The sequence below is a fragment of the Anomalospiza imberbis genome, chromosome 6 (genome assembly GCF_031753505.1).
Source record: "Anomalospiza imberbis isolate Cuckoo-Finch-1a 21T00152 chromosome 6, ASM3175350v1, whole genome shotgun sequence".
NCBI classification, from domain to species: Eukaryota; Metazoa; Chordata; class Aves; order Passeriformes; family Viduidae; genus Anomalospiza; species Anomalospiza imberbis.
The window spans coordinates 2,739,751-2,756,080 of NC_089686.1; the positions used below are offsets into that span (position 1 = coordinate 2,739,751).

The 16,330-nt window shown below is 49.0% G+C and overlaps 1 protein-coding gene and 1 long non-coding RNA gene across 5 annotated transcripts in view; both read right to left on the bottom strand.

Moving 5' to 3' along the window:
- LOC137476578 (uncharacterized) overlaps window positions 1-16,330 on the bottom strand; it is a 79,744-nt gene that overhangs the window by 26,556 nt on the left and 36,858 nt on the right. The gene's annotated exons all lie outside the window — the stretch shown is intronic.
- The window catches only part of FERMT2 (FERM domain containing kindlin 2), a 50,105-nt gene that overhangs the window by 6,952 nt on the left and 26,823 nt on the right, over window positions 1-16,330 (bottom strand). For 2 of the 4 annotated variants that reach the window (XM_068194908.1, XM_068194905.1), the window contains exons 3-12: window positions 12,837-12,971; window positions 9,183-9,215; window positions 8,512-8,737; window positions 8,289-8,391; window positions 7,753-7,860; window positions 5,986-6,120; window positions 4,350-4,399; window positions 2,033-2,157; window positions 602-708; window positions 45-266 (exon numbers count right to left, since the gene is read on the bottom strand). In XM_068194908.1, the coding sequence (XP_068051009.1) occupies window positions 45-266; window positions 602-708; window positions 2,033-2,157; window positions 4,350-4,399; window positions 5,986-6,120; window positions 7,753-7,860; window positions 8,289-8,391; window positions 8,512-8,737; window positions 9,183-9,215; window positions 12,837-12,971 (1,244 nt within the window). The remainder of the gene's footprint in view (window positions 1-44; window positions 267-601; window positions 709-2,032; window positions 2,158-4,349; window positions 4,400-5,985; window positions 6,121-7,752; window positions 7,861-8,288; window positions 8,392-8,511; window positions 8,738-9,182; window positions 9,216-12,836; window positions 12,972-16,330) is intronic. The other 2 variants (XM_068194907.1, XM_068194906.1) reach the window with 1 other exon arrangement.

The following is a 16,330-nucleotide window of genomic DNA, read 5'->3' on the forward strand; positions in this document are numbered from 1 at the left end:
CGGGACGCGTGTCCAGCCCAACCAACGCCAACGGCAGCACCCACCTGCTTGTTCTTGTACTTCTTCAGGTAGCGAGGGGAGACCAGGCACTCGGGGTTGATGTCGGTGTTGATCTGCTCCGGGATCAGCTGCGGGTCTGGGTTCAAATGCTGCATTTTCAGGAAGGACAGGATGTTCTGCACTTCCATGCCGTAGGAGCTGTCGGCCATGGTCTTGCCCTTGGAGGCCAGGCGGCAGGCGGCCATCCAGCTGGCGTACTGCGTCTCCTGCCCCCCAAAACAGGGACATGTGTCTGTCACAGACGTGGGACGACCACCAAACCCCTCAAAAAACACCCCATGGAGACCTCATTCCCCTCCCAGCCTCAGGAGGCTCCAGCATGCCCAAAGACAGGCAGAAACTCTACCAACCGACGTGTGGCCAAAAACCACACAAAGCCAAAGCTGATTTTCTGCTCCAAACACACAGGTGACTTGGAGCACATTTGGAATGCTGAGATCAGACAGGTGAGAGCATTTTCTATTTGTTTTTTAAAGAACAGCCCCTGAGCAGGATGGTGAGAAAAGGTTGAAGAGGTGTCCAGTCCAACAGATGAACTTACATTGTCGCAGCGCAGCCAAATCTCGTTCATCCCCTCCGCCACCGGAATCAGGAGTTTGATGTTGAACTTCTGGCCAGAGATGTTCACATCAGGAGTAACTTCACATCCTGCAATGAGGGAGATGGTGTTTAGCAGGGGTGTGAGGAACTATGATTTAAAAAGTGGCAAAGAAAGCGAAAACGGGAAAAGAACGAACAAAACTCCCTGACTCAAGGGTCGCCAGTGGCATCTCAGTGCTGCCAAAGGTTTGTCCGCGACCTTCGATGGGATGGACACTCCGCACAGCACAGAAAAAACCTGTCCCTTTTTCCAAGTGTCAGGAAAACGGTGGGGGAAAGCAAGACCTGATCTGAAAGCTTTGAAGCAATAGCAAACCCACAGAACTCCTGGATCCTGCCTGGAATCAGAAATGGATCCAGTGGCTGGCAAACACCCCAAAATCTTCATGAAAGGACAGGAGAAGGTGACTGGACGGGTGTTGAGTCTCACCCTGAAACCCCTCTGTGTTACTGATGAATGATGGGATGCCATGGAGTGTTTCAGGCCAGGCCGGGTGGGGCTTGGACCATCCCGGTTTAGTGCAAGGTGTCCCTTCCTGTGGGAGCGAGGTGGAACTGGCTGGGCTTTAAAGTCCCTTCCAACCCAAACCATTCAGGGGTTCCATGACTTGGCTGCTGCAGCCGCAGCGAGGTGTGAGCATCCCACTCCTGGTGCCTGGAGAGAATTCCAATGGTTGTGTAAACACAGGGGTGATGAACCCACCCTGCCACGGCAGCGCCAACGCCGCCTCCCAGATTTCTGGAAAGTGCCGTCCCAGCAGATTTGTCAAAAGCTTCCAGAAAGGTCCTGGGGGCCAGGCCTTGCTCCCACAGCAGCCTGAGGTCGCCTGGCATCCCCAGGGAGAACACAGGAGCTCACTGCAGCTCTGCGGCTGCCAGAGCAGGAATGTTTCACTTGACATAAGGACAGGCAGCCACCGTAGGAATTTCAGCTCTTGAGTGAGGCTGCTCCCAACCAGCAGTGGGGAGAGGAGGAAAAATAAAGGCAGCAGAGGAAGAAAATGGTCTGCTCTTTCCAGTTTCTGCCGTGGGAGTCAGTGCAATCCTTTGGAGAACTGACAAAAAGGAGAAGGGCAGGTGGAAGGTTGGAACAAGGTTTGGAAGGGCCACTCCAACCCAAACCGTGGTTCTCCAAGCTCTCTTCCCAAGCTTTTTGGGGTACTCCCCCGTGGGATCACACATAATCACACTTAGAACTCCAAGTCTGTGCCACGATATCAAACCCAGCCACCTCATTCCTTTACACACCTTTACCCAACCCCGGGATGGAATTCTGAGGCGATAAAGCAGTGGGAAAACAAGATGCAGGAGGAGCAGCCTATTCCTGGAATAAAAAGCAGCTTCTCTAACCCCAACCCTGTGCTTCTCTTACCTCTCAGGTTCATCTGGTGAGCAGGAGTCCCGTTGGATTCCTCTTTGCTTTTGTAGCAGGAGATGGAGGTATCTTTGAAGGTGCACCAGTAGGGCTTGTAGCCTTTCAACGTCAGCTTCTTGGGCCTGCAGGACACGTGGAAGGACATCTCACTTGGTCTGAGCTCCTAAAACAAGCTGCTCCCCAGGAAACCTCAGTACTTCCTCAGAATTTCAGCCCTGGCAAGCTGCTGTCAGCAGCCTGAGTTATTCCCAGCCCTGCCTGGAGGCTCAGCCATTCCTTCACTGCTGGCTCAAGGAGTTGAGCTCCAATTCCAAGTTTGGAGTCTTCAATCCCAGTGAGATAATCTGGGGCAAGGTGGGGGGAGCTGGAGGACTGTGCTACAAAAACAGAGGAGTCCATGAACCACTGCAAAATCTGCCTGTCCAGCCACCACATGAAACTGGAACCACTCTGCTCAGGCTCTGAGGGGAAGCAGCACTTCCAAGGACGTGTCAGTCACGCACTCGCCTGAGTGCACTCCTTGTTTTCTTTTTAAACACTCCACAGCACAAAAGGTTCCCTCCTTTTCTACAGAAAGCATGGATTTTGCTTGATTCTGCAGGAGAACTGGTGGCCCTGCAAAGTGAAGCACCCTGAACTCATCCCAACACAAGCCCAGATACTTTACAGAGCCCCAAGTATAAGAATATTTTAACCTTCTCTGATTTCTAAACCTTATTCTAAGGCTGGATCTGCAGCCTCTCATGCATTTCTTGTGTTTTCATCTCAGAAACAGCTGCTGAGAGTATTTTAGGTGGGATATTAAGAAGAAATCCTTCCCTGGGAGGGTGGGCAGGCCCTAGGACAGGGTGCCCAGAGCAGCTGTGGCTGCCCCTGGATCCCTGGCAGTGCCCAAGGCCAGGCTGGACTGGGCTTGGAGCAACCTGGGACAGTGGAAGGTGTCCCTCCTGCCCATGGAGGGGGATTGGAACAGGATGGTCTTTAAAGCCCATCCCAACCCAAAACACTCTGGAATTCTATGATTTTAGCTGGCAAGGGCAGTAACCTGGCTGGCAGGGGAGAGAGAACCACTCCAAATCTCTACAGCCACACCAGGCACATGCTGGGACACATTTACAGGAGTTAAATCTAAGGAATACAAGGGACATGCACTGCTCCCCCAGTTCTCCTCCCCAGCCGAAGTGTGACAAGAGGCACATCCAAAGCTGGGACAGCTCCAAACATTGCACCATTCACACTGGATTTCTGGCACTGAAATACCACCTGAGGCCCATTTTCAGGAGCAAATGGAATTCTGTGTTCAATCTGACAGCCTCAAACCCCAACCCCAGGGCTTAGGGCTTGCACTGAGTGAGGAACCAGCAGCTTCTGGCTGCTCCATCCCCTGGTGCTCCAATTAGCAGGCAATTAGCTGCCAGAGTGGTGCCTAATTTGATTGGCAAATCAGCAGATCGGGGGAAGAACAAGTTTTTTGTTTGTTTGTTTGTTTGTTCAAGGGAGGGAAAAAACACCCACTGAGGGGCTGGGCACAGCCTTGAAACTTCATCCCAATTAAGCCAGACCACAAGCCCAGACAGAGGCAGAGACCTCATTAATTCACCTCCGGAGAGGGAGAAGGGGTTTTCAGAGCACAGAGTGCCAGGTTCTGACTCCAGAACCAAACAATTCCTAAAATAAAGGCTTGTTCCAGAGCTACTTCACTGTCTGCAGCTTTTTTCCTCCCCCCACTATCCTGCATCTCTGCTGTGAAATCCCATCAGTGTTTCCAGCTTCCAGAACTTTCACTGCAGCAAGCAATAAATTGCAAAAGATGGTGGTGGCTGCCAAAAATGTTCCTCCAAGTCCAGACGCCGCCGTTCCCGGTTTCCATGAACCACCAACCAAGTCAAAGCAAGCTAAAAAAAAAAAACCCTAAATCCTGAGCAAGCTGGGAGAGGGGCAGAGTCAACTTAACCCGCTCCTTTTGGCATGGAGAGACCGGGATCCCGGCTGCATAGAATTCCTCCAGCCTCCTGCAGACCAGGAGAAGTCTTTGAGGGAGGTTTTTAGGTTTCACTCCTCATTTTAGGATGGTTTGGGCATTAAAGGTGTTAAAGAAGCATCCAAGCACACACTGCTGGCTGTGGGACGCACCAGAGCAGGAAAACACCTTGAATTTTGTATTTAAGAACCAATCAATTTAAGTATTGAATATTTTGAATATCGTCAGGCCAGGAGATTAAAAAAAAAAAAAAAAAGGAAATTAAGAGGCAGGACCATTAATTATTCACAGCCATTACCAGTTCCACAAACAGCTCTTCCCATCAGCACTTACTTGAAGACTTTAATGTAGTCAGCGAGCTCTGGGATGGAAGTGATGTCACCCTGGAAATCAAAGATTATCCCAGTCACTCGGAGCTGTGGGATCAGGAGGGAAGGGATGTGGTGCAGGGGAGGGAACCAGGAGCACCATCAGGGCTTAGGGGTTGTGAAGCTGCTCCTGAGAAAGCCCCAGCCACTTCCCAGGAGACGCCAGCAGTGAAAAATGCAGGGCCCAGCTCTGCTGTTTTGAAAGCAGAGAACAAGGCTGGATCTTCCTTTGAGGAATTCCTGCTGCTGCCGGAGCCAATTCCCAGCCGCGGGGTCACCGGCGGTCGCGCAGCAGCGTCTGCACAGGGAATTTTCTCCTCCCTTCAGTTATTCCTGATGCTCCAAACAAAAGGGAAGAGGCACCTCTGCAGAGAATTAACTGGGATTTCTAAGCCTAGAAAGATTTTTTTTTTTTCTCCTTCAAAATTTTTAAAATATTGAGTTTAAATTCCCTTTTTTGCATCAGGGTGGCACTTGCAATTCCCAGGAGCTGGAAGCATAAAAAATTTCCAGGGACAGGGAAAGGGAGGATTGCTCCAGGAGCTTCCAGTAGCAGGACAGTTTACTTTCAGTCTGCAATGAGAAACTGTTTACAGATACAGCAGGGGAAAAAATGCAGAATCTAAACAAACAATCCAGTAATTGCCCATTATCCGTATTCAATTACTCGAATGCATCTGGAAATGGCTCCTGCTACAAAGCCCTACGGAAAGGGATGGGTTTTTTTGGATGAATCATTGTCCTCTTCACTCCTGTCTGGCAGGGACAGTTCCTCAGTGATGTGTTTCAAATCTGGTTTTGCAAAAGGAATTAGAAAATATGTCTTGGTGATAAAAATTTGTTGTTATTTCTGGTTCATACTGCAAAGCTCTGCTGTTGTTAATGGCAATAAAGCATCTGAGGATGGATGTAGCTTCAAAAAGATCCATCATAAACACTTAAAAAATTATATGAAGTGTAAAAGTGGAAAATTTCAGATTTTAGGGTTGGAAAGAGACGGTTTAAATGTGCAAAATGCCTGGAAAAGCTATGCTGGGCCAAGGCTGACAGGACTGAGTCCTTTTAATGCACTTTAATTTTCAGGCTTTATATTTTTAAAGGTGGAAAACCAGTGTTAAAACGACATATCAAGAAAAAAAAAAAAAAACAAATGCTCTGAAATACAGACCTAGGCTAAAATCCAGTCTAATAAAAATAGGGTTTCATAAGCCTAAATTAGTTCTGAAAATCCAGCAGCTGCTTTAGGTGCTGTAAAATGTGAATTAGAAACAGTGGAAGAGGAACCTCAATGTGGAAAACTCAGTTATTTGGGAAAGTCAGTAGTGAGGATAAAAAAAAACCCCTTAATTTCCATTTTGTTTTCCATTATTTCATCGGGAGGGTGGCTTGGTGCAGGGGGGTATCAGTAAGATCCTGGCTCCTCCAAACTTTTCCAGATGCTGCCCAGGGTTCCTTCTTTCCAAAACTATCCCTTGCTATCTAAAATCCCTGTATTTCAAAGAAAATATTACTGGGGTGTGGGCAACTTTGTCATCAGAATTAGAAGAAAAATAGGAAATAAATGAGGTTGGATGCCTGAAAAAACTCCCTGCAGCCCTCACCAGGATTGTTGACGTCTTGCCACCTTCCAAGGTGATTTCCAGGTCCGAGAGCGCGGCGTCCACCTCGTCCACGTCCTTGTCACTGTGGTTCAGGTGGTTTTCCGAGGACATGATGGACAGCTTGTTGATGTGGTACTGGAAGGCAAGGCCAGGGTCACACCTGGGTGCTCTGTGACCCCAGGATCCCACGGGATCATGGTGACACAGCCACCGTGCTTGGGAAGCGGAGTGGGAAACAGGAGTGGGAAACCAGGAGCAGAGGCAGCAAATTCTGGGAGGGTTTGTTGGGTCAGGAGTGACCATCCTGGATGTTTCCAGTCCAAGGGGTCTCCAGGCACTGATCCCTGTAGGAGATCTCTGAACCCTGCAGGACAGAGCTGCTCTTTCCACCGGGCTGTGGTTGGAAGGGACCTCTGGAGGTTTCCTGGTCCCACTCCCTGCTCCAGCAGGGCCACCTGGAGCTGCTGTCCAGGACCACATCCACCTGGCTTTGGAGTAACTCCAGGGAGGGACACTCCACAGCCTCTCTGGGCAAACTGTGCCAGTGCTCAGTCACCCTTCTGGCATGAAGATGCTTCCTGATGTGCAGAGGGACCCTCCCATGCTCCAGGCTGTGTCCGTGGCCTCTGCTCCTGCTACTGGGCACCTCTGTCCACCCCCTTTCCTGCCTCCCACCAGGTGTTTATGGATATTTGTAAGATCCCCCATCCCTGGAAGCGTCCAAGGCCAGGTTGGACGGGGCAGGAACAACCTGGGAGGGTGGAAATGCCCCTGCCCGTGGCAGGGGGTGGAACAAGATGACCTTTAAAGCCCATTCCAACCCAAATCATTGTAGGATTCTATGCCTCTGCATCTGTTTTCACCCCAGAAAACCAAAACATCCATAAAATCTCACAGGAAGAACACCATGCCCAGCCCACTGTGGAGCACTTGGATGTAAACTGAGTCATTATATTTCTGCTTTCCTCTCTTTTTTTTTCCTGGGAGGGGCCCTTGGAGCAGGCAGGTCTTCTCCTGAGGGGGATATTTCTGCATCCTACAGCTCCAAGGTGTGCCAGACCACACGGAACAAATGCCTGCCATCCCTCTCATGGAAGTCAATAGCAGGTGGAGCATTTTTGCCAAATCACACTGAGTATTTCATAAACCAGATAAATAAATAGTTCTTGGAAAGCCACAGATTATCCCCAGCTGGTTTGGAGGCAGAGAGCCAGAAAGGCACAGTTCTGTAACCCCGTGTTCGTATGGGATGGGTTAAGAAGGACAAAACTATAAGTTAGGATAGACATAAACATGTTTGGTAAAAGCGGGTCAAGTTCTTTTCCATGAGGCATAATCAGTGGCAAGTATTTAAATTATCTCATAAACTCAAGTGAGCATGTGGAGATGGGAAATGACCCAACTTCTACCAGCAAGAGACGGCCAAGCTTCCACCAGAGACAAGGTGAGGCTTAAAACATGATTTTAAACTGAAGAAGGGATGGTTTAGATGGGATGTTGGGAAGGAATTCTTGGCTGTGAGGGTGGTGAGACCCTGGCACAGGTTGCCCAGAGAAGCTGTGGCTGCCCCATCATTGGAAGTGTTCAAGACAAGGCTGGAGCACCCTGGGATAGTGGAAGGGGGTTGGAACTGGATGGGCTTTGTGGTCCCTTGCAACCCAAACCCTTTTAGGATTCCATAATTTCGTTTATCAGATTAATGAGCAGAGAAGTCTGCAAAAAAAATCAAGTCTAACCCAACCCAAGGGTGTCTGGGCTGTCTCTCACCTGCAGTGCTGCAAACATCATCATCTCCTCCTCCGTGCACTCGATCTCCTCCAGCAGGATTGCCCACTTGGACTGCTCGTACAGCTGGTTGATCCTGATCGCGTCGTACTGCGGCACAGAAACACGGAATGCTTGGAAAACCAGGAGCCCAGCTCAACACAAACCACCCCCTCCACTGGAAGCTGTCTCTGCCCATGGCAGGGGGGTGGAATGAGATGGTCCTTAAGGCCCATTGCAACCCAAACTGTTCTGGGATTCTGTGATTTCTCATCTCAACACAACATTTTGATTTGAGACTGAAAACCCTCTGCCACTGACAAGAGGTGGCTTTAAGAACCCCTGAAGCACCTCTAGCAACACCTAAAAACCCTGCTATATAGGAGCACAAATCCTGGGCTTGATGCCTGCACAACCAATTTTCAAACTTCCACAGCCTTTGGGAGGTTTACCAACACAACAGCACGGTAGAGATCCAGGCACCCTTCGCTCCAAAGGATGGAAATTTCAAAATGGGAGTGGAACAAGGAGCTCTGTACCTTTGGATTCAGGTCAAAAAAGCTGTAGTACTTGAACCGGAGTAGCAAAGCCTCGTTTTCCTTCACCTCCTGCTCCATCAGGGATCGGGACGAGTCCAGCCACCTGTGGATTGCCAACACGGGGTAACACACACGGAACGCTCCGGCGGAGTTGCCACGAAACTCTCGCGAACACAATTAAAAATCAGCAGGAAACCCCCAAATCCTCAGCTCCTGAACTCACCCTTGGTTGATTTTGGCCTTATCGAGCAGCGTCTGGGGCTTGTACATTTTGGCTAAGGACTCCGGGGAGGTGACGGGCTGGCTCACGGCCAGGATTCCCGGGTTGCCCTCGGACAGGGCGCTGTCGCCGAACCAGGCGGACGTGGGGGACAGGGGGCTGCCGTCGTGGGCGTCGTAGGTCGGTGTCATCGTTTTGCTATAGAGTCCTGGGCTTGAATAGATATTTCCTACCAGCGAGGGGAATAAAAGCCAGGAATTAGCCTTGGGCCAAGCCCTGCCGGCTCCCGGCCACGCCGCTCCACACAAACCCGGAGCCGGCGGATGGAGAACCTTCCCTTCTCATCTTTTCGCGATGGGAAAACGCTGCGCTGCTTGTTTTCCCATGAAAACCTGTCCCTCTCCTCTCTCTGGGCTCTTCTCCAAGAGCAAAACTGATGGAAAACTCATTCCAGCCCAAATGATGGGAAAAGACTCAGGTCTCCCACACCGGGAAGCTCCTGCCCCCTGAGTTTCTGTGGCATCTGGGACATGAGTGGCCCCCGACTTACCGGTATTACCTGTTGCTTAAAGATTTTGGAAGTCAAAAGTTTTAGAGGAGCAGGAAAGTAAACTAAGGGTGCAGCCAAAGAGACCAGAGGCAGAGGGCAAAAGTCCTATTGAGGTGGAGCTCACCTTTGACGGGGCCGATGTAAAGAATATCGGTGCCTATAGAGAGGGAAAGAAAGGAGGGAAGTGAGAAGGCGAGAGAAAGTCACCCGGAGAGCAGGAGAAGGACAGAAGCCAAAAATGAGCATTTTTGGAAGAGGGCAGAACAGCACAGGTGAGGTTGCACCAGCCTAATGGAGCGTTTGCAGCAGCGCTGGTGGCAGCAAAGCAACTGAAGTGACTTCCCGTTATTTTATTCACGTTACGAGGACAGCCGGGCATGGAAATGTGGCATTCCCGGATGGAAAAGCTTGCTGAGGTGGCCACACAAATTCAGGATTAATGTGCTGAGTGGTGCGATGTGGTGCCAGACTGATCCCAAAGCAAATGTTACTCCCAGGCCTTTTGAAGCTCCACAGCTCGTACCGACTCAAAGCAGACATAAAAACACCCAAACATTTAAAAATTATTAAGAGAACAAAACCAAATCCAGCTCAGTATCTCATAAAAAAGTAGCTGAGAGTTTAACAGAGAAGTTGTGGCTGCCCCATCCCTGGAAGTGTTCCAGGAGAGCTTGGATGGGGCCTGGACAACCTGGTCTCTGGAAGGTGTCCCTGCCCATGACAGGGGGTGCAAATGAGAAGTGCTTTAAGTCCCTTTTAAGTCCCTTCCATCCCAAACCATCCAATGAAACAGCCCCTCTTCACCACACAGGAACACTGAATCTTTATATAAAATCCAGATTTTCAGAATAAGGGAGGATCAACCACCATCTCCTAATGCCAGGAATTCCCCTGCGTGCACACATCGGGCAAAGAGCTCACCCAGCATCACCTGGGCACAGATCTGCCCACCAGAGCCAGAAGGTCCAACACCACGCTGGATTTTTGGGAAAGGGCTGTGTCCTTCCTAAATCATGAGCCTGCAATTCACGGCACCCAAGCTCTCCCTCCCAGAGCTCTGCTGAGGGTGTTGAAGACGGTGACAGAGTTGAGATGCCACAAACAAAACTTTTGTGCCACCTCCTGCTGCTGACCCAAGCCACCACCTTGGGCCACGCTCCAGCTCCTTGCTCCAAAGCATCCCCACACCCTCATGGCCAAGGAATGACAGAAAACTGAGTTAGACTGGAAAAGTCCAAGACCAAACCAATGGAAAAACCTTTCTGAACCCTTCGTTTTCACGATGGGCATCTCAAGGAGCAGGAAGAACGTTGTGAATCAGCAGCATCAATGTCAGTGACAACCAACATCACGGCTAGGAAACTCCAAACAATTACAAACCTGAATCTAAGCTGCCTGGCAGGGTGGAAAATATAAGTGAAAACCACCAAAAAAGGATGCTTTTAATGCTTCTGCTCGTTTTGCTGGCATCCCAGTCTGGATGAATCATTTGAGGACCTGTAAGCACCATGGGTACCTTGGTGCCTCTGTCACCAAGACAGATCCAGCAAACCAGGCATGAGCAAAAAAGCAGCAGGGATGGTCAAGGGATGGAAAAATCCATCTTCATTTGCAAGGAAAAGGCCAGGATGATTTCCAGGTTTTTAGACCAGGTACTTGGACTTTGGGAGCTGGGACTCCATGATCCTTAGGGTCCCGTCCAACTTGAGCTATGCTGTGATTCTGTGATTACGAAAGCAGCAGAAGGGGGCTCTTCCCCGTGGATTGTTACAGCACTGGAGCAGAGAACTCCAACAACTCCAACACAAACCAGCCACAAACCCCCATGACCATCCATAAACCCAAAAGAGCTCTTCCCTCCTCCCCATCCACCCTCGCTGCAGCTTCAGCCTTCACATGGCTCGAGCACACAAGGCTGAGCATCAACTGGAACAACAAAAGAAAATCCCACTTTTTGCCACAAATTGTGGGCAATTTTTTTTCCATGAATATCCCCCACATTCCTTGGCTGAGTGTCTGCTCCATCAGAGCAAAGCTTCCCCTGCGCTGCTCTCCTCATCTCTTTCTCCAAACACCTGAAACATCTCAAAAGAAGCTTCCCTTAAAAAAATTGCCCCAGGCAGGCAGTGTCATGGAAAGTTCCGGCAGAAATAGCTACAAATTTGGCTAATTTATATAAACAAGTGACTACAAGTCTTCTAATGGAAAGTGTTGGGCAACACATCCTGTGGGTGTATTGACAACTCTGCCCACTGGGATTTAAATGGTTTCACTGCCAGGTTTGGGGCAATCAGTGACAAAACACTCCCAAGACATTGAAATCAGCACCTCCTGAATTATTAATCAGTTTTCCAGAAGCTTTCAGCGCACAAACTGATGTTGGAACAACACTAAAAATGATTTATTCAGATGAAACCCACGACTTTTATCGGATGGCACCTGAACAGGCAGGAATTCAACCTGCTGTGAGAGATTTCATTCACAAGGATAGCAAAACCAGCCAAGTGACTCAGTGGAAGAGCCATAAATAATTAAAATAAAGCCCAGCTTTTGCATACATTTCCCCCAAAGAAGGCCAAGTCTTTCCTATTAATCTAACAGAGATGCTCTCTGTGAACACTGGCTGTTGGAAAGGCTTAGAATGGACTTTCAAGAGGAAAATGCCAAATGGAAATGAAAATTGACTGGAGCCTTGCCCAAATTCTCTGAGCCAGGAGTGGAAGAGGACAAGCCCAGACGTATTTTTAATTTTAAGAGGGGAGAAAGAGTGGGATCAGAGCAGAAGGAGAATTATCTTTCCTTGTTCCAGACCCGTGGTGCACATCACCCCACGCAGCCAAAACCATCCTTTCTGCAAGCCCTGAGCCACCACTGGCATTAACCACACTCCATGACCTTCCCTGCAGCTGATTTAACATCAATTAATACAACTTTACAATTCCAAGGTAGTTTTTTTAATTAAAGCTGCCCTGCTGCCCTTGGATTGCTGGATTTAAACCTGAGAGCTTTGGCAGCCAGACACGTCTCCTGCTCACCACTGTGGCTTTCCCCACAAATCCATTTGGGATAAAGCACTCCCACTTGGCCAAAAATATGGTTTAAACTCCTGCCATTTGCCTTCAGACATCAGACTTCCAGCAGCTATGGAAAAAAGCTGAAAAACTCCTCTGCTTGCAAACACCTGCATCAATTTGCTGCCTGTGGCAACTCCATCAGGGATGTTACTTCATCAGGGATGTTACTCCACTAGAAATTCCCTTCCCAATCCTGCTCTGGATCTGGAATCCACACTGGCCAACCAGCCCCCAGCAATAAAAGGATTTATTTAGCATTACAATCCACAGCTACACCATTCATGTAAGGAAACACTAAAGCAATTAATAAAACACTGCCCTTGCTGGGCTGTAAATACAGAGTGGAACGGTGGCACAGCCTAAACCACGCCAGGAATGTGACATTAGGAATGATTTTCCATATAACTCCTTTCTTAACAGGGTAAGAAAAGCTCTCAGCAACACCATCCGAGTGCTCAAGTGGCCACACTTGGGCTCTGGTTTGTTCTGTGAAGCCTGGGGTTGCTCTGCTCCCAGAAATGCGTGACAGCTCCAGCTCCAGCTCCAGCTCCAGACATGCATCCGTGCGACCGAGTGCTGCAGCCCGCCAGGACTTGTGCCATGGATTTGGGGTCTGTTTCTTGCACAGACCCTAAGAAATTCCACCAGCCCCACGCTGCTGTGCCAGTTTTAGCCCTGCTCCCATTTTTTTTTTCCCAGCTCACCCGACCCCGGCGTGATCAGCGGCCCCTCCAGCTCGAAGGTGTCGTCTTCACACTGATCGTCCAACTTCTTCTTTTTTTTCTTTGATGGATCTCTGGGTTTCCTCAAAAGGGAGAGCTCTTCTGGATGCCTGATGTCTGGAGGGGAAAATGGACCACTTTTATAATGGCAGGATGGGAAAAAAGGAGAGAAAAAAGGAGAGAAAAAAGGAGAAAAAGGGGGAAAAGAAGAATATTCTTCCATTAGGAACAGCATCCAGCAATGCCCAGTTATCTCCCTTGGATAAATTTCCTGCTCTGTAATGGTTAAAAAACAAGTTGAGGACATTTTCCCTGTTGGAAACAAGTGGTGTCCTTGGCTGGAAAGGTAACATTTGGATAAAATGTGGAATTTCCCAGGCACAGCCGCTCAAATGTAAATGTGAGCACTGTAAAGCCTGCAACAGAGCCTAGTCATACATTAAATGAACATGATAAAAATAATAACCCCCACATGAATAATATAAAATTATAAATAATGTATAATTATACACAATAATATAGAAATAATATAAAGAAATAGAAATGGAAATTATGGAAATAGAAAAGTATAAATATAAATAATATAAATATAAATATAAATCAAATAAATAAATATAAACACAACCCCTTACTTAGCCATGTAGGTAACAGGCTGGACCCTCTCACTTCCATAGGTGCAATCCAAGAGTTAAGCCATTTACTTACACATCAGACTGGAAAGTTTAAAACCTATAATTTACCCACTTTTTAAAGAGATTTTGGCCAAAATGTTTCCTTTTCAAAGCAAACCTCTCCCATTTTCCTGCCTGGGACCAACCTGAACAATGTAAAAGCCATTTAAAACGAGGAGCATCCCGTTGTGTTTGTGATTTGAGCCACGGGAATATGGGGAGCAAGGGAAAAGGGAATTTTCATTTCCTACCGAGGCAGTACTTTGGGTCTGCTGCACTCAATCCCAAGTGGGAAGGAGTTTCCTGGGAAAGCAGAACCCGCTGTCTTTTGTACCACTGAAACCACAGAGGGCCTGGAGCAGGACCAGGAGTCCCTGTGCTTGGTCAATGTGTGGGAGCTGACCTGGAAAAGGATTCACCTGGGCATGGAGCCATCCCACTGCAGTGGTGAAAGCCTTGGGGAGCTCTGAAACACAGCTTGGATTGGGAAAAAAAGGGATGGGAGAGCTGGGGGTGCTCACCTGGAGAGGAGAAGGCTCCAGGGAGAGCTCAGAGCCCCTGGCAGGGCCTGAAGGGGCTCCAGGAGAGCTGGAGAGGGACTGGGGACAAGGGATGGAGGGACAGGACCCAGGGAATGGCTCCCACTGCCAGAGGGCAAGGATGGATGGGAGATTGGGAACTGGGAATTCCTGGCTTGAGGGTGAGGAGGGGCTGGGCTGGAATTCCCATGGAAGCTGTGGCTGCCCCTGGATCCCTGGCAGTGCCCAAGGCCAGGCTGGACAGGCCCTGGAGCACCCTGGGACAGTGGAAAGTGTCCCATGGCAGGGGTGGAATGGGATGGATTTAAGTTCCTTTCCAATCCAAACCATCCTGTGATTCTGTGATGATTCTGTGGGGATTCTGGACATGCCTGAGCCTGGAAGGAGTTCTGGAGTCTCCTCTGCAGCTGGCTGTCCATGCTGAAGCTCCTGTGTTGTTTCTTGCTCTGTTTTTTGTGCCTATCACCCCAAGATGCTCAGCTGCAGAGCTTTCCTTTGGAATGCCCCTTGGAAAGCAGCCCCTGCTGCAGGAGAGACCAGGAGCCAGGAGCTGGCTGCAGCCAGGCTGTGTTTTCCCACCCAAGGAACGCTGAGGGACACAGTCAGCCATTATCCCAGCCAGGAGAAGTCACTGGGCTGGGATCTCACCACGTGCTGCCGGCAGTGGGAGTTCCCTGAGCACTCCCAGGATTATAATTAACACTGGAACTTGGTCCCCAGCAGGTGACCTGAGCAGGACACAGCCCCACACTCCCACCCACACCAGCAAATGAGCTGGGAAATCCCACGCTGGGAACATGCCCCAGCCAGGTGATTCTCAGGGGTGGATCCCACTAGCCCTGGCATTCCTGAATCCAGAGGCTGCACACTTCTGGATTTAACTGTCTTTTATATTGCAGGTGTCCCATGCCATTATCTAGCTTTAATTTAAGTTTTATTTATGTTCTTGTAGTTACTTACATACAATATACACATATAAAAATATTATGTATATATATTGATATACGTGTATTTTTAGAAAGCATCATTTATTTTAAGCTTTACTTTTATTTATATATATTTATTTCAATCATGTAATTGAATCCCAGAATGGTTTGGGTTGGATGGAACCTTAAAGTCCACCTTGTTCCACCCCCTGCCATTAGGCAGGGACACCTTCCACTATCCCAGGTTGCTCCAAGTCTTGTCCAATCTGTCCTTGAACACTTCCAGGCTAAAAATATATAGATTTACGTATCTATATGGATTTTAAATCTCTAAAAAATATATAGATTTTTATATATTTATATTTGAGATACAAACTTTTTGAACTTATAGTTTTATTTCTGTATGTACAGATATTTATTCCTATATTATTTACCTATTTTATTCCTTTTTATATGGAAGCTTTCTCTAATTTCAGCTTTAATTTAACCCTGATTTATTTCCACTCCACACACATCATCCCACTACACCCCAACCCTGCCCCCACCACCCACCCTTCCATTTTCCCTGCCCAACTTTTTGACCATTTCTAGCAATAACTGCCCAGAGCCCGAGTGCAGCCAGCTCCAAGAATTCCCACTTATCCCAGCCAGCTGAGCTCATGGAGCAGGAATCCGCTGGGACAACCGGGGCCACAGGCAGGGGACAAGAGGCAGCACAGCCTAAATCGAGGAGTTCCCCTGGTATTTTGGAGCAAGGTTGAGGCTCTGAGGTTTATTTATGGTGCATTAGCAGCTCTCAGCTGGAAGCACTCAGGGAGGCCAGGAGGAGGCTCCGGGCCAGGCTCGGATTCTGAAAGCAATCCTGGAATCATCCCAGGGCTTGACCATCTGATAGCAAAGAGACTTTTTATAGCCCCTCAGTTGTTCCTGATGCTGCTGGCCGGATAGAAAGGATGCAGGGCAAGTTTGGGCAGCTGCTTGGAAGCAGCACGTGGCTGCAGGGCATGGAGCAGGCAGCACATCCTCAGGATGCCAGCAGGGATCCCATGGATGAGTGGCAAATCCCTCCCAACTGCATCCAACCACAGACTCCAGGACTTTACAAACCCACCAAGGCAGCTGAGGGAATGGATTCAAACTGAAGGGATGGATGGGATCTTGGGAAGGAATTCTTGGCTGTGAGGGTAGGGATGCCCTGGCACAGGGTGCCCAGAGAAGCTGTGGCTGTTCCTGGATCCCTGGAGGTGTCCAAGGCCAGGCTGGACAGGGCTTGGAGACACCTGGGATGGTGGAAGCCCAGGGGTGGGACTGGCTGAGATTTAAGGTCTTTTCCAACCCAA